At 37.8% G+C, this 20,507-nt stretch overlaps 1 protein-coding gene across 2 annotated transcripts in view; it reads left to right on the forward strand.

The window, feature by feature from the left end:
• The window catches only part of LOC150110378 (zinc transporter ZIP10-like), a 194,735-nt gene that overhangs the window by 97,237 nt on the left and 76,991 nt on the right, over positions 1 to 20,507 (forward strand). For both annotated transcript variants that reach the window (XM_090399110.1, XM_090399120.1), the window contains exons 4-5: positions 1,445 to 1,644; positions 19,056 to 19,239. In XM_090399110.1, coding sequence (XP_090255236.1) covers positions 1,445 to 1,644; positions 19,056 to 19,239 — 384 coding nt within the window. The remainder of the gene's footprint in view (positions 1 to 1,444; positions 1,645 to 19,055; positions 19,240 to 20,507) is intronic.

Here is a 20,507-nt window from a genome sequence, read left to right on the forward strand (position 1 = left end):
TATTTGGGGGGTTGTAGGCTGCATATATCGTAATGCTGCTTGTATTTTCCATATGTATTTCTATTCCTGTAGTTTCCATGTGTTCTGTTTGGGGTTCTGCTATTGAATTATGTTTTATGTTACTTTTCACAAAGATGGCAGTGCCTCCACCTCTAGCAAAGCATCTGTCTGTTCGGTAAGTGCTATAACTATTGATTCTGATTTTGTCACTTGGACGAAGATGTTTCATTTATGAGGATGATGTCTGCTTGAGTTTCTGCTGCAAACTCCTGCAGCTACTGTAATTTGATAGATAAACCATTTGCATTCCATGAAACAATTTGTAATGATTTCGGTTTTCTTTTAGATTTATCCATTAAGAATTTCCATAAAGAGTGATTGTGTATGCCTTAAGATGATATCTTTGGCTTCTTGAGTTGGGTTGGTTTGTTGGAGTTCAGCAAGCATTTCACCTAAGTGACTTGTTATGTTCAGTAGGATAGGCTTGTTGGTTTGCTGTGACTGCTTTGGTTTTGGGTCTTTTTGGAAGGTTGATCTTGTAACTTCAGCATACGATCTTCCATCCGTTGTGGAGACTATGGTTTGATGGGAAGACGCTTGTTCTTGAAGAGGTTTACTGGTTTTGAGTTGTAATTTTTGGTTTTGAGGAAATGCTATACAGCCCCTATAGTTTGCAGGGTGTGGTCCTCCGCAGTTTGCACATTTTGCTGGAAGTGTACGAGGTTTATGGCATTCATTTGATGCATGTTTGCCACCACATTTAACGCAACGAAATTCGGCCTTGCAGCATCGTTGGGCATGCCCAATCTTCTGGCATCTATGGCACTGAGTTGTAGTTGATTTATGTTTCAATGCCTCAACTTTTATGACTAGATCACAGATGGTTTGGAGATTGTATATATGATTTTGGTCTTTGCTTATTTCTACTAGAATTAGGGGATAGGGTGTTTTATCAGCTCTCCGCATTCGGCTGACTTTAACTGGGCTAAATCCCTTAAGTTGGAGGTCTGCAGTGAGGTCTTCTATTTGTAATGTTTCAGTTACTCCCCTTAACACTACTTTTAAATTTTTTTCACTGTTGAGTGCAAAAGTGTGATATGGCAAGTTGTTGTTGTCTAGAAGTTTGGTCATTTTTCTGTAATCTGATGATGTTTTAGGTTGTATGCGAATCCCTTCTTCTGTGTTTGTGGCTTTAATGAAGGTGATATCTGAAGATTTCATTGTGGATGCAACAGACGTCCAGTTCTCCTTGGCCCTTAGGACGACTGGGGGTACCCTTTCTTAAACAATCATCTCTCATGAAGAAAGTTTATTTTTATACATGTCTTATGCCAAACTCCACAATAATATATTAGAATGTTATAAAAAAATAAAGCTTCATCCATTAGTTTTCTTAGATATAAAATTTCAAATTAATATTGAATATTTAATTTTGAATTTATAGGTCATCAACACATACATTCCCATGACAATAATCACCATCAGGAATATAATAACCTGAATCATCACCAAGATGATTATCAGCATAATGATACTTCAGCTGAATCATCTCCATTACCAGAGCTTTTAGATAATTTGACATCTTTGGTGGAGGAACATCAAGAACTAGAAAGAAAGAAAGTAGTTCTTGCTGTGAGGAAACAGGTAATTAATATCATTTTGCATTGTTATGTTGTATTTATTTTTGCTTCCAAAAAGAATATTTTTGCAATTATTATAATTCTACCCACAAAAGGTAGGGATTATAAAACATGTTAGCACTGTGGGTGGATTAAAGGTTAAGTGATTCCTGCCAAGAGTCCAAAGGTGGCAGGCCACTTTGGGCCTCTGATGAACAGAATGGTGATCCCACACTAGGCAATGAAAATTGCCTACAATCTATTATTACCATTGTACTCAATACATACATACATATATACCTATGAATAATCAAGCAGTATTCAAGGTTTGTTCTTCATGAGCAAGGCAAGGTGATTGAGACTTTGGATATGAGGAATAAATGATCAGAAGAGTTAGTGTGAGTTGTAAGAACAAATGATTAGGTTAGAGCAGCCTTTTTCAATCTTTTTTTTTAGCCTGAAGGAACCCTTGAAATAATTTTCAGATCTCATAAAAATTATTATATCCTTATGTTTATATATATATATATAAGTGCCTCCGTAGCGCAATTGGAAGAACAACAGTACATTGCGCCCTTCAATTAGAAAAGGCCTAAGTTCGATTCTTGTCGTGACTGGAGGAATCTTTATATGGACTTTTTCAATTGAAGACTTTGGGTTAGCCAATCTCATATGGAGGTTAGCAGGATTTTTTCTCCTGGAAACTCAGGTTTTTCATCCCACATACACACAAATTTCCCCTTCACAACACACACAATTTACAGACCAAAAATACTAGTTGTGGTGGTGGTGGTGGGCAGTAGATGGTGTTAATGTAGATGGTGTTAATGTAGATGATTGGTAGTAGTAGAGGTTCTGTGTAGTGGTGGAGACGGAGTTACACAGTAGGTGTCCTCCTGTGATGAGTCTTCGGACTCCTTGGAGGTGTCACAAATAATATATTCTAAAAAGAATATTTTTGCAATTATTATAATTTTACCCACAAAAGGTAGGGATTGCAAAACATGTTAGCACTGTGGGTGGATTAAAGGTTAGATGATTCCTGCCAAGAATTCAAAGGTGGCAAGCCACTTGGGCCTCTGATGAACAGAATGGTGATCCCACACTAGGCAATGAAAATTGCCTACAACCTATTATAACATAGTACTCAATACATACATACATATATATACCTATGAATAATCAAGCAGTATTCAGGGTTTGTTCTTCATGAGCAAGGCAAGCAAGGTGATTGAGACTTTGGATATGAGGAATAAATGATCAGAAGAGTTAGTGTGAGTTGTAAGAACAAATGATTAGGTTAGAGCAGCCTTTCTCAATCTTTTTTTTTATTAGCCTGAAGGAATCATGTACTACCCAGGTATGACAATGATAAGTTGAGACAATGAGCATAGACAGAGAATGGTATATTGGATGAGCTATTGAGGAATAAATTTGAGAGGTAGATAGACTGTATAGCAACACAATTGCACTTGAATGGGTTAGACACAAATGATCCCACTGCATTCCTATTCCCTTCCCCATCATCAATTTGTCTACCCTTACACACACACACACACACACATGCACAAACCTGCTCCTCACTACCTCTGCTCATCCCTCATTATTCAGCTTTTTTGCAATATTTTTTTTTTTTTTAATATCTGGTCCACACATGAAATATAGTGACCTATAGCACATTAGTGCCATGTGTGGGGAAGAGGAATAGAAGAAAAGAGGAATCTATTCACATTAACATAAACAACTGAGGGTTGTAATCTTTGGTGAAGGCAGAGTGGGATGAGACTGTTCCAAAGAACAGAAGTAGATGGAATGAAAGAGGAGGCAGTAAAGTTGGTTCAGTGAGTTTCAAGATGGACTGTGCAAGGGTGTTGGTTAGCAGTGGCTCTTATTTTAATGATTTTGGAGAGTGGGGGAATAATAGTGGTCAATTCAGCAGAGCACTGTCCATGAACGTATCTGTAGAAGAGGCATAAGGCAGAAATTGAGTGTCTGTATGAGAGAGAGAGAGAGAGAGAGAGATTGAAGAGGGATTGAATAGCCTCTTGTGTGTTTCTGTCTTCTCAACTCTGAAAAATCTTTTCTGCATGAATCTGGTATAAATGTTTCACAAACTTATGTCTCAATCATATCACATTTTCTTCTTCTATCCATCAGGCTCTGCACATGGTATCCCCTTAATCTGCGTATATTTTTTCTCTTTGAAAACAAAGTTGACAAAGTCTGTACATAATAGTCAATGATATGTGACATAATTAAGTGGGACTATAATTCTTTAATATCTGTATGCTAATTTTCTCCCTATCATTGCCATAGCTTTGGTGTTGTCTCCCATTTGCCTTGTTCAACTAACATATGAAAGCTAACAGAGAACCTATAGGCCAATAACTGATTACCACTACTGGGGATTACTACTATAATAGAGAACTGATAAGGGATTGCTCCCAGTAGTAGTAGTTAATCCCTTACAATGAAGATTGTAAGTGATTATAATTGATGTTCTTGTATTCTTTTTTTCTATAAAGTGTCCAGTTTGTCCAGAGTAGAAAAAAGATGACAAGAACATCAATCATACATTCTTCACAACAAATCCGATAAGTCTGGATTGGCACAACACGGGATAGAGACAAGTCACAACATTCTCTGGTGCAGGACTCGCCTTATACACAGATGTTGCTATAAATTCGAATGCCTATTCAAAGAGAGTGCTGAGGCCTTACTTCAACTCTATAACTTGAATCAAAATGATTGCCTATCCTTGTAAAAAATATGGGAAAGTTTAATCCAGATAACACATAAAGTTTTTTATTTTTTTATTTATTTTTTAAATTGAGACCTTCTAATTCTTACATTCGTCTAATGTTATCTTTAAATGAATTTATAAATTAAGATTGTTGTATGAAATTGTGAATTGATACCTATAATTTATTCATCACTCTGATGAAATTTACCTCTCTTTAGTGCTGAGCAATGTAACATCATGCGGCTCGCTCTACTTTTGAATGATCAATTGTTTGTATTCCACCTTGTCCTGTGCGATATCATTGACATAAATATTGAACAGCAAAGGTCCCCAGTACTGAAGCCTGTGGACTCTCCACTCTTATAACCTTCATACTCCGTGATACTACTCCACATATAAAACCTTCTAATATCTATTAGAAGGCCAGTTACCAATCCGATCTACTAACCTAACTTCTGAATCCATATGTTGACTTAAAAACCAACTTCTCATGTGGCACCCTGTCAGATTCCTTTGAACAATTCGAAATTAAAAAAAAAAAATGATAGTGTATGCCTTATGTTCGTCCTACTTTTCTTAGTCTGTTGTAAAAGATAACCAGATCGCTAAAACAAGAATGCCCTTTAAAAAATCCATGACAGCCTGCACAAATAATATTGCCTTCATCTGCCCAATTTTCTTAAATTTCTTGCCAACTTCATTAAAGACTTTCATTAAACGGCCAAGTTAATGGTATAGTTAATGATATGGTTTAGTTCCATAGCACATTCTCTTAAAAATATGATGAAATTTCTTCCATTTCTCCCTACCTTATTGACATTCAACATACTCAGTATTCAGAATACATCCTTTTCATTCATTTCTAACACTTCACTAGTTATTATCCTTCTAGGAATAAAGCCTGCTATACCATGATTTCCATCATGGTATAGCAGGCTTTATCGCTTTAGTGGAATGATCATTAAATAGTCCAACTATGTCATCTTACCTATGACCCATCTCCATTCAGTAAGGTAATCCATCCACTATTATTTTTCCTCTGACTCACTGCATAGCAAAAAAAAAAAAAAAGACTCCTTGTGATTCTCCTTGGATTGCAGTACTATTCTCTTCTCATATTCTAATTTTTCTCTTCTTTCAATTCTAGTCACTTTCTTAGCCTGATCCTTATATTCCTAATGCAACTGTTCTCCACCTCTCTCTTTATATGTCTTCCATAATCTCTTTTTTCTTCTGCAACTCCCCTTTTTATTTCACAATCTGCCATTGTTGTCAACAATTTTTTTCTTGAATGTCTTCCATGCAGTTACTGACTCCCTCTTCTTCAAATTTTTTCATCCACTGCCAACTGGTTACTAAGTCTGTGATGGTCACCTGCCTTATAATTCAACATAAATTCCTTCTGCCTTGATACTTCTACAAGTTTGTTCATCCTCCAAGTCGTAACTACAGGATCACTCTCATCGGTTGGAGATAAGTATGAAATCTCGGTCACAATTAGATCCTCTGATGCTATGACCAAATCCAAAACACTTAATCTTCATATTCTCTCCACCACATGCTGCTTAAGGTAGTTGTCCCTCAAGAAATCCAAAAATTCAATTCTTTATTGCTGCATGCTATCACCTTGGCCCAGTTTATATTGCTATAGTTGAAGTTGCTCATAATGATTCACTTAATTTGCACTTGCCCAACTAATTTGCCTCAAAATGTCGTTCTCATCCCCATCTATTCCCTGATCTATAGCATCATCATACTGCATACGATGCATATAATATGGCTTGGGGAATTTTCAAGAACTATCTAGTAGATGCAATGTTTAAATGTATTCCAAGGGTGAGAAGGTTAAATAAGGTAGGTGGTGAAATGGATGAATAAAGAGATTATGCATGCAATACAGAGAAAAAGGGCATTATGGAGGCAGCATAAGAGAAGTGGAAATAACCAATTCTATGAGGATTACAAAGACCAGGCAAGACAGGCGACTTGGTTGGTAAGAGTAGCAAAAGTGAGGTATGAACAGCAGTTAGCTAATGAAGCCAAAAAGAATCCTAAGGAGTTCTTTCAATATGTAGCCAGCAAAAGAAAGAATGATTATGGAAAGATGACATTGATTGCAGAAAATGGTATAAAGACAGCTGTTGCAGAATGTGTGGTGGAGATACTTAATGAGTGGTTCACAAAGGTCTTTCAATCTTGTGAATGTGACTTCATGGAGAGATTGAGAGCAGTTGATGATGGGGTGGAGAGACTGACTGTAAGTGAGCAAGAGGTGTATGGGGGAGAGTTGAGAAAACTAGATGTTAATAAGACTGTGGGACTTGATAATATATCACCACGTATTCTGAAGGAATGTGCCATGGAGTTGATGCCTACCTTGACATATTTTTTAAATACAAGTCTTGCACTGGGTCAAGTTCCTAAGGAGTGGAAGGAGGGCAAGATTATGCCACTTCATAAAGGAGGTGATAGAATTCAAGCATCAAACTATAGGCCTATCTGTGTGTCAGGTATTGTAGTTTAGTTGTTGGAGAAGCTTGTGAGAACTAGGATCCAGAATTGGGTTGAAAACAATGGTATTATCTTTGATGGACAGCATGGATTTGCTAAAGGGAGGTAATGTTTTAGTCATCTACTTACTTATTACAATAAGGTGACTGCTTCCTTGGACAGAGGAGAAGGATATACAGTAATATGCTTAGATTTTGCAAAGTTTCCAAGGAGTGGAAGATTACTGCATGATAAGTTGATAGTCAAACTAGAGCAGATTGGATATTAGATTAGTGCATTGGATTGGAGACTGGCTATTTGATAGGTATCAACAAGTTGTGTATGGGAGAGTGATATCCAGGAAAAGGAAAGTCACTAGTAGTGTGTGCTTCAGGGGTCTGTTTTAGGGCCATTACTGTTTAACTTGTATATTAATGATATTGGTCGAAGATTTGGATGGAGATATTCAGTTGTTTGAAGATGATAATGCAAAGATGATATTGGAAGGAACCATAAAGAGTACAGAAGATGTTGTGGCCTTACAAGAAGACTTGAATAAACTGAGTGATTGGGCATGGGAATGGGAATATGAGTTCAATGTTGCAAAATGTAAGGTTTTAAAATTTGGGAAACAAAGATGGGATGCAGAATTTATGCTTGGTGAGGATATATTGTCAGAGGTGGAGGAAATAAGCTGGGAGTGATAGTGGATAAGGATTTGAAGTTTAGGGGACATATTGCCAAAATTGTGAAGACAACAAAGGTTTCTGGGAATGATGCGGAGGACACCGACTTGTAGAAGTAGGGAGATTCTTGTTCCATTATATAAGGCTCTGATTAGGCCACACATGGACTATTGTACCCAGATTTCATCACCTGGTTTTCAGAAGGACGAAGAGATGTTGGAAAGGGTCCAGAGGTGACTGACTAAGGTAGTATCTAAGCTCTGTAATGTCGAATATGAGGAAAGATTGAGAAGATGCAATTTGCAGAGTCTGGTGGACAGGAGGAAGAGAGGAGATATGATAGAGACCTACAAGTTAGTAAGGGGTTATTATAGGATCAATGTTGGAGAGATTCTACAGAAAACAGTGGGAGATCAGGGGAGAACCAGAGGTGATCCCTGGAATCACCTCTAGTTCTCCAGAAAAAAATAGAGGGTGTGAGTAGGGGGGGGGGGAGTGAGAAACAGGTTTTTTTCATGCAGAGTTGTGAATGATTGGAATGCCTTGCCTGAGAGTGTGGTGTCTGCAGAGAATTTGAGTGTGTTTAAAGCATAGAATGATGAGCTGTGTGTGTATGATAAAAGGACCTCTCAGATGAGTCTTTGACTCCATGGGGTCTTAGGTAATAATAATAATAATAATAAATGTCTTGTCTTATAATTATCTATCTATCTTACACAATATATTCTCTCAAAGCCATTAGTGTTATTTTCACTGTGATTCTCAATGCAGAGAGGGCACAATTCATCTCTTATCATGAGTAGCACTCTACCACCATGTTTATCCTGTGTATTCTGCCAAAACATACTATACCCTTCGAATTTTATCCTTGTTAGAATTTTCTCCTTAGTTAAACAAGTTTCACTGATACCAGCAATCTTTAAAGACTAAATCAATGATTTCCATAAACTCATTCCCTTTATTCCTAATGCTCCTAGCATTTATATACAGAAAAACCAGTGCACTGCAGTATTCCTATAGCCATTATTGCTCCCCCTCACACTTCACTTTGGTCTGCAATATAGTGTACACCTTCTCACATCTCAAGTTACTATTTCCATATGAGTCCATCCATCCCTCCTATGCAATTCTAGTTTCCTCCTGACATACTCACTTGCACAGAAAAACAACAGTCTCTCCAAATGCTTGCATCTTTCTGTATATTCAAACATAAGCCATATCTTGCATACAGGTCGCTTCTATTCTCAAACATTAGTTAACTAGTCTCATGCAGAGGTAGAGTTACCTGCTAGAAACTTGGATCTTCATTCTATAAAATAGAAAAACCTGACCATAAGTATACACACAATTAACAGATAATAATAACAGATAATACACACTGCTTGGAAAGATGAACACTCCTCACTGACAAGGTGCATTATACCATACAACAAGTCACGTGTTTGTAGCTGGTATAATTGGCAGAATATGATGCTTCCAAGTCAGTGCAGCAAATGTGTATGGTGAAATAGCTGCAAGAAGGGGGAACGGATAGAGTTTGAAAGAAGCATTGTGATACGATGTTATATTGCAGGCCTATCTGTTCGACCAATTTGTTGACAAATTTGGCCATCCCAGGTCAACAGTCAGTGATACCATACTGAGATGGAAGTGCACGGAGTCTACTGCAAGGGCTACCAGCAGTGTATGACCTGCCACACTCACAGAACATGACCATAGAGTCTCATTCAGTGAGTGTGGTCATGTTCAACGAGTGAGACCATAGGATGCTATGGCAAAGTGGAAGCTGGAAAAGCTGTGTTATGGAGCAACAAATCATGCTATACCCTCTACCAGATGGATGGAGGTGGTGGATACCCAGTGAACGTTTCTTACCCAAGTGCATTGTTGATCTGGGATGGTGCAATTTGTCAACATTTGCTGAACAGATAGGCCTGGTTGGCTGAGTGGTTAGTGTATCCACTCTACAGCCAAAAGGCTGTGAGTTTGAATTCCATTGTGGGCATGGATGTTTGTGATTGTCTGTGAAAATACTAGTAGTGGTGGTGGTGGGCAGTAGATGGCATTGGTGTAGATGACGATGGTAATTGCAGTTCATTGTAGTTGGTGGATTGAATGGTGGAGACAGAGAGTTGTGGAGTGGGTGTCCTCCTTCGATGAGTCTTTGGACTCCTCGGAGGAGTCACATAATAATAATAAAAATAATAAAATAACCCCAACTATGAAATTTGGAGATCACAGTGTGATGATATGGTCATGTGTTTCCTGGTTTGGCCTTGGACCTCTGCCACAAACATTGAACTCTGAGAGGTATCTGAACATTCTGGACAATGCAATGCTTCCTACCTTGTAGCATTTCTGTGGAACTGATCACTATCGCTTTCAGCAGGACAATGTATCATGTCATAAGGCTGCTGCTGTAACTGCGTAGTTTGTGAACATGAATCACACACTTGAATAGCTTCACAGAGTCCTGATCTCAACATTATTGACCATCTGTGGGATGAACTGGAGAAGCAGGTCAGGTCATGGAACGTCTGCTCCAGAACAGTTCAGGACCTCATTACATGCCTACAGGAAGAATCTTCCAAAATTTCCATTGATTGCTATTATATACTTGTGAAAAGTATGCTCCATAGGATTGCTGAGTAATTGCAGCAAAAAGTGGTCCTACATCTTATTAAGGTGCACACCATGGTGTTTGTTCCTCATGCTATGGTGTCTGTTGGCTTCTTTCCAAGCAGCATACACTAGCCTCCTAGCCTTAATTGTCTGACTTTAATTCCAAAGAACAAATGATGATATGTAGAAAGAAATAAGAGTATTGTGCTCGTATTTGGTCAGCCAGTTTTTGAAGAAATCAAAATTTCATATTGGAAGAAAGATATGATGTATGGAAACAAGGAATAAATTTGTTATGTTTCTGAATGATAAATTAAAGATACCAAGAAATTATATACTTGGTTTAATCCTTTATCCAAGTGTAAGCAAACAAAGTTTGCACCTGATGTATTTTCAGGACTGGGGCAACTCGTGGTAAAGGTGGTATGACTTCACATCACTTTCCTTAGTATCCCATAATGCAAAGCACATCTCCTTGCAGACATGTATAATGCTATGCATTGTGGGAAGGGTCACTACCCAGACCGGTCTCAACCTTTATTGAGGTCTCATCAATGGGAGCCAGACCCAGAGGTGAAGAAATGCAGAAGTCATATTTTATCATAAGAGTTGCCAAAAGGTTAAAGGTGTTTGCATACACTTGGATAAAGGATTAAAGCAAGTATATAATTTCTTGGTATCTTTAATATATAGTATTACCAAGTGGGAAAACTTTCAACAACTATCTATCTCTAATCCAGAGTACTATAATAATAAGGTGTGATATCTTTTGGCAACTCATATATGAAAATATGACTTCTGCATTACTTCAACCTTGGTATCACCTCTAGGTCTGGCTCCAACTGATGAGATCTCAGTGAAGATCGAAACCAGTTGGTGGTTTGATTCTGGGGGGAGCAGAGTTTTTGCTCCCTTAATTTTTGCCTTAGGGAGCTTTTGAGCATCCAGGGATTTGGATTCATTGGGGTAACCTGTATTAGGGTCTCCTTGGCTGGTGCTTTTCCTGAAATATGAGCGGTTCTGCTTGGTGGTAGGGGAGTCTGTCACCAAGCAGAGCCACCACTGAGTTAAATGATCACTCAGGTCGCTCATTGTTGGATGATCTGAGTAACTGCACGAGTTTTGGAACTTAAACTTAAACCCCGCACTTAAACAGGGAATCGGTCTGTGGAGTGACCCTTCCCATAATGCATAGCATTATACTGTCTGCAAGGAGATGTGCTTTGCATTATGGGATACTAAGGCAAATGATGTGAAGTCATACCACCTTTACCACGAGTTACCCCAGTCCTGAAAATACTTCAGGCACAAACTTTGTTTGCTTACACTTGGATGAAGGATTAAACAAAGTATATAATTTCTTGGTATCTTTAATTTATAGTATTACCAAGTGGAAAAACTTTCAACAAAGTTTCTGAATGACATCTATTTTAAGTAGTATATGATGGAAGTAACATGAGGTTTTCAAGTGCTGGATTTGGTGATCTACTCACAACATGTGGATGGGAATGAGGTATCAATACTGTCATCAGCTGGTGTGAAAGTATTGATACTCTCACACCAGCTGTATCAATACTCTCATGAAGATTTGGAAGGTTGTCAAACAGAAAAAGATTGTTGTTGTTGTTGTTGTTGTCAAGATGGTATATATGTGGAATTATAAAGTGGCAGAATATGAGAGGCTCCAAGTCAACTGGCATCAATAAAATGGATTGATGAGCAGTGGAGGAAAGAGACTGACAAAGTATAAGAACTGGTTATGAAGCATCTGATACATGTACTGCATAACTGTATACCAAGAGTTATGTAAATAGAGTAGGAGTAGGTGGATGAACAGTGAAATCAATCATGTAGGATGGAAAAAGATGTTATGGAGGAGATACAATGCAGTTTGTAGTCAATAGATATATGGAAAACAAACAGCATGCCAGAATGACAAGCATGTTAAAAAAAAAAGAAAAAAAGTACAGTACGGGATTGGTCAGTCAGTTCAAAGATAATCCAAGGTAATTCTTCTAGTATGTGGCAAGAAAGAGGAAGAATAGTTATATAATTTGCCTGGATGGCCAAGTGGTTAGCATATCCACTGGGTTTCGAATCCTGCCGTGGGCATGGATGTTTTTATGTGAAAATACTAGTGGTGGTGGGCGGTAGATGGCAGTGTTGTAGATGATATAGCTCATTATAGTTAGTGGATTGAGTGGTGGAGACAGAGAGTTGTGGAGTAGGTGCCCTCCCTTGATAAGTCTTTGGACTCCTTGGAGGTGTGACATATTAATAATAATAATAATTATTATTATTATTACGGAATGGTGATGCTGGTGAATATTTATGGTAACAAAATGATCATAGCAAAGGATGTAGCAGAGTTAATTAATTTAATAAGTATTAGTGCAAATGATGCTGTTCAACATGCAGAAGGGAAGCAAATATTAAGGGAAATGAAAAGTGTAAGAATCAAAGGTGTATCAAGTGTTTTGCTTGGATTAGGTGTTAATAAGGCTATGGGAATGAATGAATGAATGATAAATCACTGTGTATTTTTAAGGAATGTGCAAAATAGTAAACTATTCCCTTGACCTGGTTATTTAATAAAAGTCTTACAGTGGGAAAGGTTTCTAAGGAGTGGAAAGGAAGCAAAATATTACCACTTCATAAGCATGGTTCTAGGCCAGACATTTCCAGTCATAGGCCAGTGTGTATATCTGTAGTTATGGTACTGGAAAAACTGATTGGGAATAAAGTACAGAATTAGGTTGATGTACACAGCATTCTCTCTGATGGTCAGCATGGATTTTGTAAAGGGTAAGTCTTGTTTTAGCAGTCCACTTGCATTATGTGATAAGGTGTTGGATAAGGGAGATTCATATACAGCTATATTTTGATTGTCAAAGGTATTTGATTGATTACAACATGACAAGTTGGTGTATAAGTTGTAGAAGATGGGATTTTATAACAGATTGGCTTTCTGAAGGGGTATCAGCAAGTTATGTATGCTGAGCGGTGTCTCAGAAAAGGAAGGTGACCAGTGTTGTGCTGCAGGATTATGTTCTTGGGCCCTTCTTGCTGTTTAATTTATTTGTTAATGATATTTCATGTGGCATGGTGGAGGATCTTCAAATGTTTGCTGATGATGCAAAGTTAGGAATTCTTAAAATTCCCTACAGGAGTTATAATTCCTTATAATTCTCTACAAGAATTATAAGGAATATTGCTGATGATATTTCCTACAGGAAGGATTCGCTGAATAGACTTTTAGCTTCGACATATGAGTGGAGTTGTAGTTTTAATATTAATAAATGCCAGGTGCTGCACTTTGGAGTGCAGAGATATAAGGCTGTTTACTCTGTTGGTGGAACTGTTTCAAAAAGTGGATGAGATTTGGGTTCATATGGCGATCATCAATGGTGGACTAAGGTTCTGAGGAAGGCACATTACAAGTTTTGCAAAGACAGCATGTCATATTGCTGCTATGACAAGAAGCACAGTGATAAGTAGAAACTGTATAAAGCACTGGTCTTGATCACACATGAACTGTTATCTTCAAATTTGGTTGCCTAGTTTTCACTATGATGTGGAAACAATAGAAAGGATCCACAGATGAATAATGAATGTAACATCAGCACTTTGGAATTTGGTTATTCAGAGCAGTTGAGGCATGTAGATTGCAGAGCTTGGCAGATAGGAGGAAAAGAGGTGATATGATAGAGACCTTTAAGTTAGTGAAAGTGTTATTCTAGATTAAGACAGAAAGGATTATAAAAAGAGTGGAGAATAAGTGGCCGTACATGGAAGCTGTTTAAAGATGTGGTGAAGAAAGATGTGAGTAGTAGATTTTTTACATAGAGAGTTATGGGGGAGTGAATGTATTGCTAGAATCTATTGTGAATGAGGGGAGTGTAAATAATTTTAAGATTCAATATGATAGACATATTGCTAGTTAAGTGGTCTCCCCATGATGAGTCTGCTGACTTCATGGAGATTACTATAATAATAATAATAATAATATAGAGTGGTATAATAATAGTAATATACTGTTCAAAACAATTAGGGAATATTTTGGTTTTCTTGTGAATTATAAAGTTATAAAAATAATTTACAAATGTAACACATTTGTTATAAAATATTCTTAATGTGCATAATAAATTTAGCTTAATCCTTTACCCAAGTGAAGGTAAACAAAGTTTGCACCTGAAGTAGTTCAGGACTGAGGCAACTTGTAGCAAAGGTGGACCAAGTTCTCATCACTCCTTGTCTCAGTATCTCCCATAATGCAAAGCACATCTCCTTGCAGACATGTAAAAGGCTATGCATTAAGGGAAGGGCCACTACCCAGACTGGTTTCGACGTTTATTGAGATCTTGTCAGTGGGAGGCAAACCCAGAAGTGGTGATACTAAGGCAGAAGCAATGGAGAGGTCATATTTACTTATACGAGTTGCCAAAAGGTGTACCACCTTATTATTAATTTACTCTGGATTTAGAGAAAGATGTTGTAAGTTTATTTTCCACTTGGTTAGACTCTAATAAATTTAGCTTAATCCTTTACCCAAGTGTAGGCAAATTAATTAATTTATTTATGCTTATGTCTACATGAAACTGGCAAGTGAAAAGTACAATCACAATTTCCAGAAACAAATGATGAAAATCTTAACATATAAAAGTTCATTACATAAAAGGCACAACCTGTTTTCTAAGTCTTTCTTATTTGATTAAAATAAAGCAAAAGTAACTTGTCAGAATCAAGCCTGGGGCAATTATCCTCCTGCTGCACCAAGTTGACAAGGTTGAATGTTCTTACAACTTGCACAACATAAATGTTGTGTATTATTATTATTATTATGGGTGACTCCAGGGAGTCCTTATACTCATCGAGGGAGGCCCAAAACATCATGTCCGCACAAATATACGACATTCTCACAGTATCTATCATACCTTGCCTTGAACTCACTCACCATCATAGCACCCACAACAGACTCTGGCAGCTTATTCCACTTATTTAACACTCTATAAATAAAGAACCCAGCTCTAACACCCTTTCTAACTACACTCTTGCCCAGCTTCCATAGGTGTACCCTAGTTCTCCCACCACCAATCCTGATCTCAAAAATATCCTCTGAATTAATCCTATAGAACCCTTTAGCAATTTGAATGTCTCAATCATATCCCCCCTCCCTTTTCTGCCTATTAACTAATTTCTGCAACCTGCAAATCTTCAACCTGTTCTTATAAGGTTCATTTCTATAGACCTGCTATCATCTTGTTCACTCGCCTCTGGATCCTCTCCACCTCCTCCCCATCAAGAAGAAACCTAGGTGACCAAATCTGGGCACAGTAGTAGACATGAGGTCTTATCAAGGCTCGGTACAGAGGTACAATAACTTGCTTGTCTCTGCTCGTCAAAGTATTTTTCAACCAAATGAGTTGATGAGCTGATTTAGCTACTTTTGCAGTGTGCCCCCTAAACTTCATCTCCTTATCCACCAACACTCCCAAGTCCCTCATCAATCTCCTGGAGTACAGTTCCACCAATGTAGTATACTGCTGCTAATCTTTTCACCCCAAAATGCATAACCTTACATTTTGTCACATTAAATTGACATCCATTCTCCTTAGCCCAGAACTCCAATCTATCTCCAAGTTGTCCTGCAAGATTTTGACATCGTCTGCATTCACTATTGCCCTACCTAACTTTGCATCATCAGCGAACAAATGAGCAAATGAACCTCTTAGATCCTTCCCTATGTTGTTAATGAACAAATTAAACAGCAGTGGTCCAAGAACAGAACCCTGCAGCACCCCACTAGTCACAGGCATCTTTTGGACTCTACTCCTGAATAAACTACTCTCTGATATCTCTCCATCAACCACCCACCTATCCATCTCACCAACCCTATATCCATTCCCATATGTTGTAGTTTACAGATTAGAATTCCATGTGGTATGCTGTCAAATGCCTTAGCCAGGTCCAGCAATCCGAGGTTTAATTAGAGAGCAGTCGTGTCTTCTGCAAGAAACGTGATCCATTAGAGGAGGCCCATTTCACATTGCATTATCATCTTCTAACATCAGTAGGAGTTCTGCATATACTATGACGAGGGCTATGACAGTGACTACGAGAATAACATCTTCGTGGTGAGACGGGACTGTAATCTTCTGTTTTCTCTATAACCACTGCCACGACCATATACCCCAACTACAGGTCAAGGTCCAGTCTGGAAAGCCAATCCAAGGCTTCATCCGTCACTTTGTGGATGTCCCGTAAGCCACCACCATGAAATTGGTGCCTTGGGCAGTCATACACAAATTAATAATAAGGTGGTACACCTTTTGGCAACTCGTATAAGTAAATATGACCTCTCCATTGCTTCCTTGGTATCACCACTTTTGGGTCTGCCTCCCACTGACGAGACCTCAATAAAGGTCAAAACTGGTCTGGGTAGTGGTCCTTCCCTTAATGCATAGCCTTTTACATGTCTGCAAGGAGATGTGTTTTGCATTATGGGAGATACTGAAACAAGGAGTGAAGAGAGCTTGGTCCACCTTTGCTACGAGTTGCCTCAGTCCTGAACTACTTCAGGCACAAAATTTTTGCCTACACTTGGGTAAAGGATTGAGCTAAATTTATTATAGTCTAACCAAGTGGAAAATAAACTTCCAAAATTCTTAATATACAACAGTGTAGAACACTCAACTGCGTACAAAATCATGTTAAGACTTGTTGAAACGTGTCTTAGCCTTATTAGCATGTGGGAGTCACTTCCACAGTGCATAATTATCACTTCAATTGTAAACTTGTATCACCATTATTTTGTTAAAAATGGCAGAGCAACATGATATCCTGGAATCCATGGCTTGGAGAGCCATTGGTCGATTAGAAGCTGGACAAATGCAGCAAGTTGTCGCTCAAGTGTGTCGTGTATCTCAAAGTATAATTTCACGACATTTGAATTGCTTTCTGGAGATGGGAAATGTTTGCCAAATTCAAAATCGCCCATAATCAACAACTTTAACATATGATCAATATTTGTCATTACTTGCCAGAAGAAACTGAACATTTAATGCAACACAACTTAAAAGAGAACTTGCCACAGCAACAGGGAGGCTGGTATCGACACAGACAGTACAAAATCATCTTCGTGCCATAGATTTATATGCTCGAAGATCAATGGTTTGCATTCCACTTATGCAAATCACAAAAGAGCCAAAAGAATTTGGGCATAGGAACACCGCAATTGGACAAATGAGGATTGGGCTCGTGTACTTTTTAGTGAAGAGTCTAGGTTCAGTCTGCAACCAGATAACCGAACGTATCTTGATATGCCGTAAAAGTGGAGCAAGAAATAATCCACAGTTTGTTCGTGAAAGATCCCAACATCAAGGTAGGAGTTTGATGATATGGGCTGGAATAAAAATAGGTGGCCACACTGATCTCTATTTTATCAGAAATGGTTCCTTAACAGCGCAAAGGTATCACAATAAGATTTTGGAACCTATGGTTCATCAGTATGCTGCTGCAGTTGGCCAAGAATTCATTTTTATGGATGACAATGCTCTTCCACACCGTGCAAATTTGGTACAAGAGTGGTTTGAGGAAGAAGGTATTGAACAAATGGACTGGCCTCCCTGTTCACCAGATTGTAATCCAATCAAACATGCCTGGGATGCTTTAGGTAGGCGATTTTCTGCTCTACTGGTGCCACCATGATTGCTTCAAGAGCTCGAAATTGCTCTCACAGAAGAGCGGGGAAATATCCCACAAGAAGTGTTTGATCATCTTATCCGGTCCATGCAATCAAGATGTACCACTGTTCTGGCTGTTAATGGAGACCATATGCCCTATTAAAAATTAACAAAAGTGTTGTTGGCTACTCTTGTTAAAATTATTTTATGCTAAAATGTATAATTTATTAAATTTGTAATAAATATCAATTATTTAAACAATATCTCATCAATTACACTCTATCGATAAGAAATGTTTATTCATGTATAAAGTACCCAATAGTTATAATTATTTGCAGAAATTTAATTATTCGACAGAAACTAAAATATCCCTTAATTTTTTTGAGCAGTGTATATACTGAAAATTAATTTAAGACATAGTATAATGAATATCATGTGTGACATTGAGGACCTCCCATAATGAGTCTATAGCTCCATTGGGGTATCATAAACTTCATATAATATATTTTTGTATTTAATGGGGTTGTATATAATTACTTTAGATAATGTTTGATTAATTAAATTACTTTTTTTTAATTCTTGGAGTAATTTAGTCTTAAAGCCAAACACTTGGATAGCAAGTGTTCTGGCTCGAGACGAGGACCTTTGAATTGAGTTCAACACTGCAGCATTTGAATTAATAATAGAATTTCTGAAGGATGACTCCAGTTGACAATTATAAACACAAATGACAAACCAATACTGGAAAAGTGGGTTTGTTGACTTCATGCTGGACACCCTTCATGAAATGAAATGAAGAACAACTTGAACACTGAAACTGATTGAAAAGTTATAAAATTTTGGAAATCAACATATGCATTACATAGTACTATCATTAACAAATATTTGTCAGCACAAAATTTTGTACCTTTTGGAGGCAGTCACCCTTGACTGTCTCCAGAAGGTTCAGTCTGAACACTAGCTTGAGTATTTTGTTCATCATGTTTACTTATAGATCTTTATACTGTGCATGTGTATGAGTGTTGATACTTCACCTTTATTAATTTTTTGGGTTTGTTCTTTTATTCTCTCTTTCTTCCACCTTTTATTGGTTGAATCTGTTGATTAGAAAGTACAGTTATATTTATTGGACAATTGCTTAAGAACAATGTCAGTAGTTGACTGTAGTAGGATCCATTCCTTATAATTGTCAATTATCTATTTTTCTTTCTAGTGTTTGACTGCTACTGAGATTCTTCACACATTTGACATTAATCCTATTTCCAAGCCCATCTCTCCTGTAGGATTTTTACATCTCTGCCCTGCTATTATTTATGAATTAGATCAAGAAAATTGCCTAGATTCATCAGTGCACAAACACCCTGCTAAACAAGAGACTAATGCATTAACATCTGATGGTATGTCTTGATTAGGCATAAACTAATAATAATATAAACTGATAATATTAAAACTGATTAATTAATTTTAATTTTGCTGTGCTTTGTTATATTAAATGTTTCATTTAATTTTAACTCCACAATATCACTGCTGATGAGAGGAGGTGAAATTGTAGATTCATCAGTGCTGATTGGGAGAGGAGTTAATCCTTTAGTAATTACTGGGCCCTGTGGTTTAGAAGATAACCTGATGGTTATCTTCTAAACCACAGGATGATGGAATGCCTCATTCCAATCCAATAACAAATCCGTATCACCAACAGAAGTATATGAGATTTTTAGAAAACTAAATAACAAAAAGGCTCCAGGTCCAGATGGAATAACAAATAAGGTACTCAAGTTACTTCCTCGCAAAGGGGTTATGCATCTAGTAGCCATCATTAATGCCATCTTCCGGCTAAATTATTTCCCACAACGATGGAAAATTGCCAACGTTTTCCTAATTTCCAAACCTGGGAAAAATACACAGTTTCCTGTAAATTACAGACCAATCAGCCTTCTTTCATGCATAGGTAAGATAGCCGAACGTGCTATTCTCACACGGCTTCAAGAGGCAACAGATATCAACCATATAATTCAAGATGAACAATTCGGCTTTAGGAAATATCACTCCACAACGCTACAAATTTACAGAGTTATCGAACATATAACCCAAGGGTATGAATGGCACCAACACACTGGTGCAGTTTTTCTAGACATCACTCTGGCATTTGATAGAGTATGGCATCATGGACTAATTTTTAAACTACACGAAGTTGGTATTCCATTGCCACTAGTGCTACTTATCAAATCATATCTACACAACAGAAAATTTAAAATAAAACTCAACGGTATCAGATCCACGGAGAGGAGAATCACGGCCGGAGTACCGCAAGGCTCTCTACTATCTCCCCTACTCTTCTCCATATACATGGCAGATCTCCCCAAACTGTCTCCAGCTATCACCGCTCTGTATGCCGACGATACAATCATTATAGCCAGATCCCTCCGTCCACACCTGGCTACAATCAAGCTGCAGAGAGCAGTCAATGAATTGGAGGATTGGTACACCAAGTGGCGTATCGCAATTAATCCAAACAAAAGCTCTACAGTACTTTTCACCAGACGTAAGGCAGAACCGAATACAAGCATACAAATGTTTGGTAAAATCATCCCTTGGCGCAATTCTACCAAATATCTGGGAATTCATCTTGATAGACGTCTAAACTTCAAGTCACATATGGATAGTG

This window comes from Typopeltis vanoorti, chromosome 1 (assembly GCF_054136105.1).
Source record: "Typopeltis vanoorti isolate ZY-2024b chromosome 1, IOZ_Tvanoo_1.0, whole genome shotgun sequence".
Taxonomy (NCBI): Eukaryota; Metazoa; Arthropoda; class Arachnida; order Uropygi; family Thelyphonidae; genus Typopeltis; species Typopeltis vanoorti.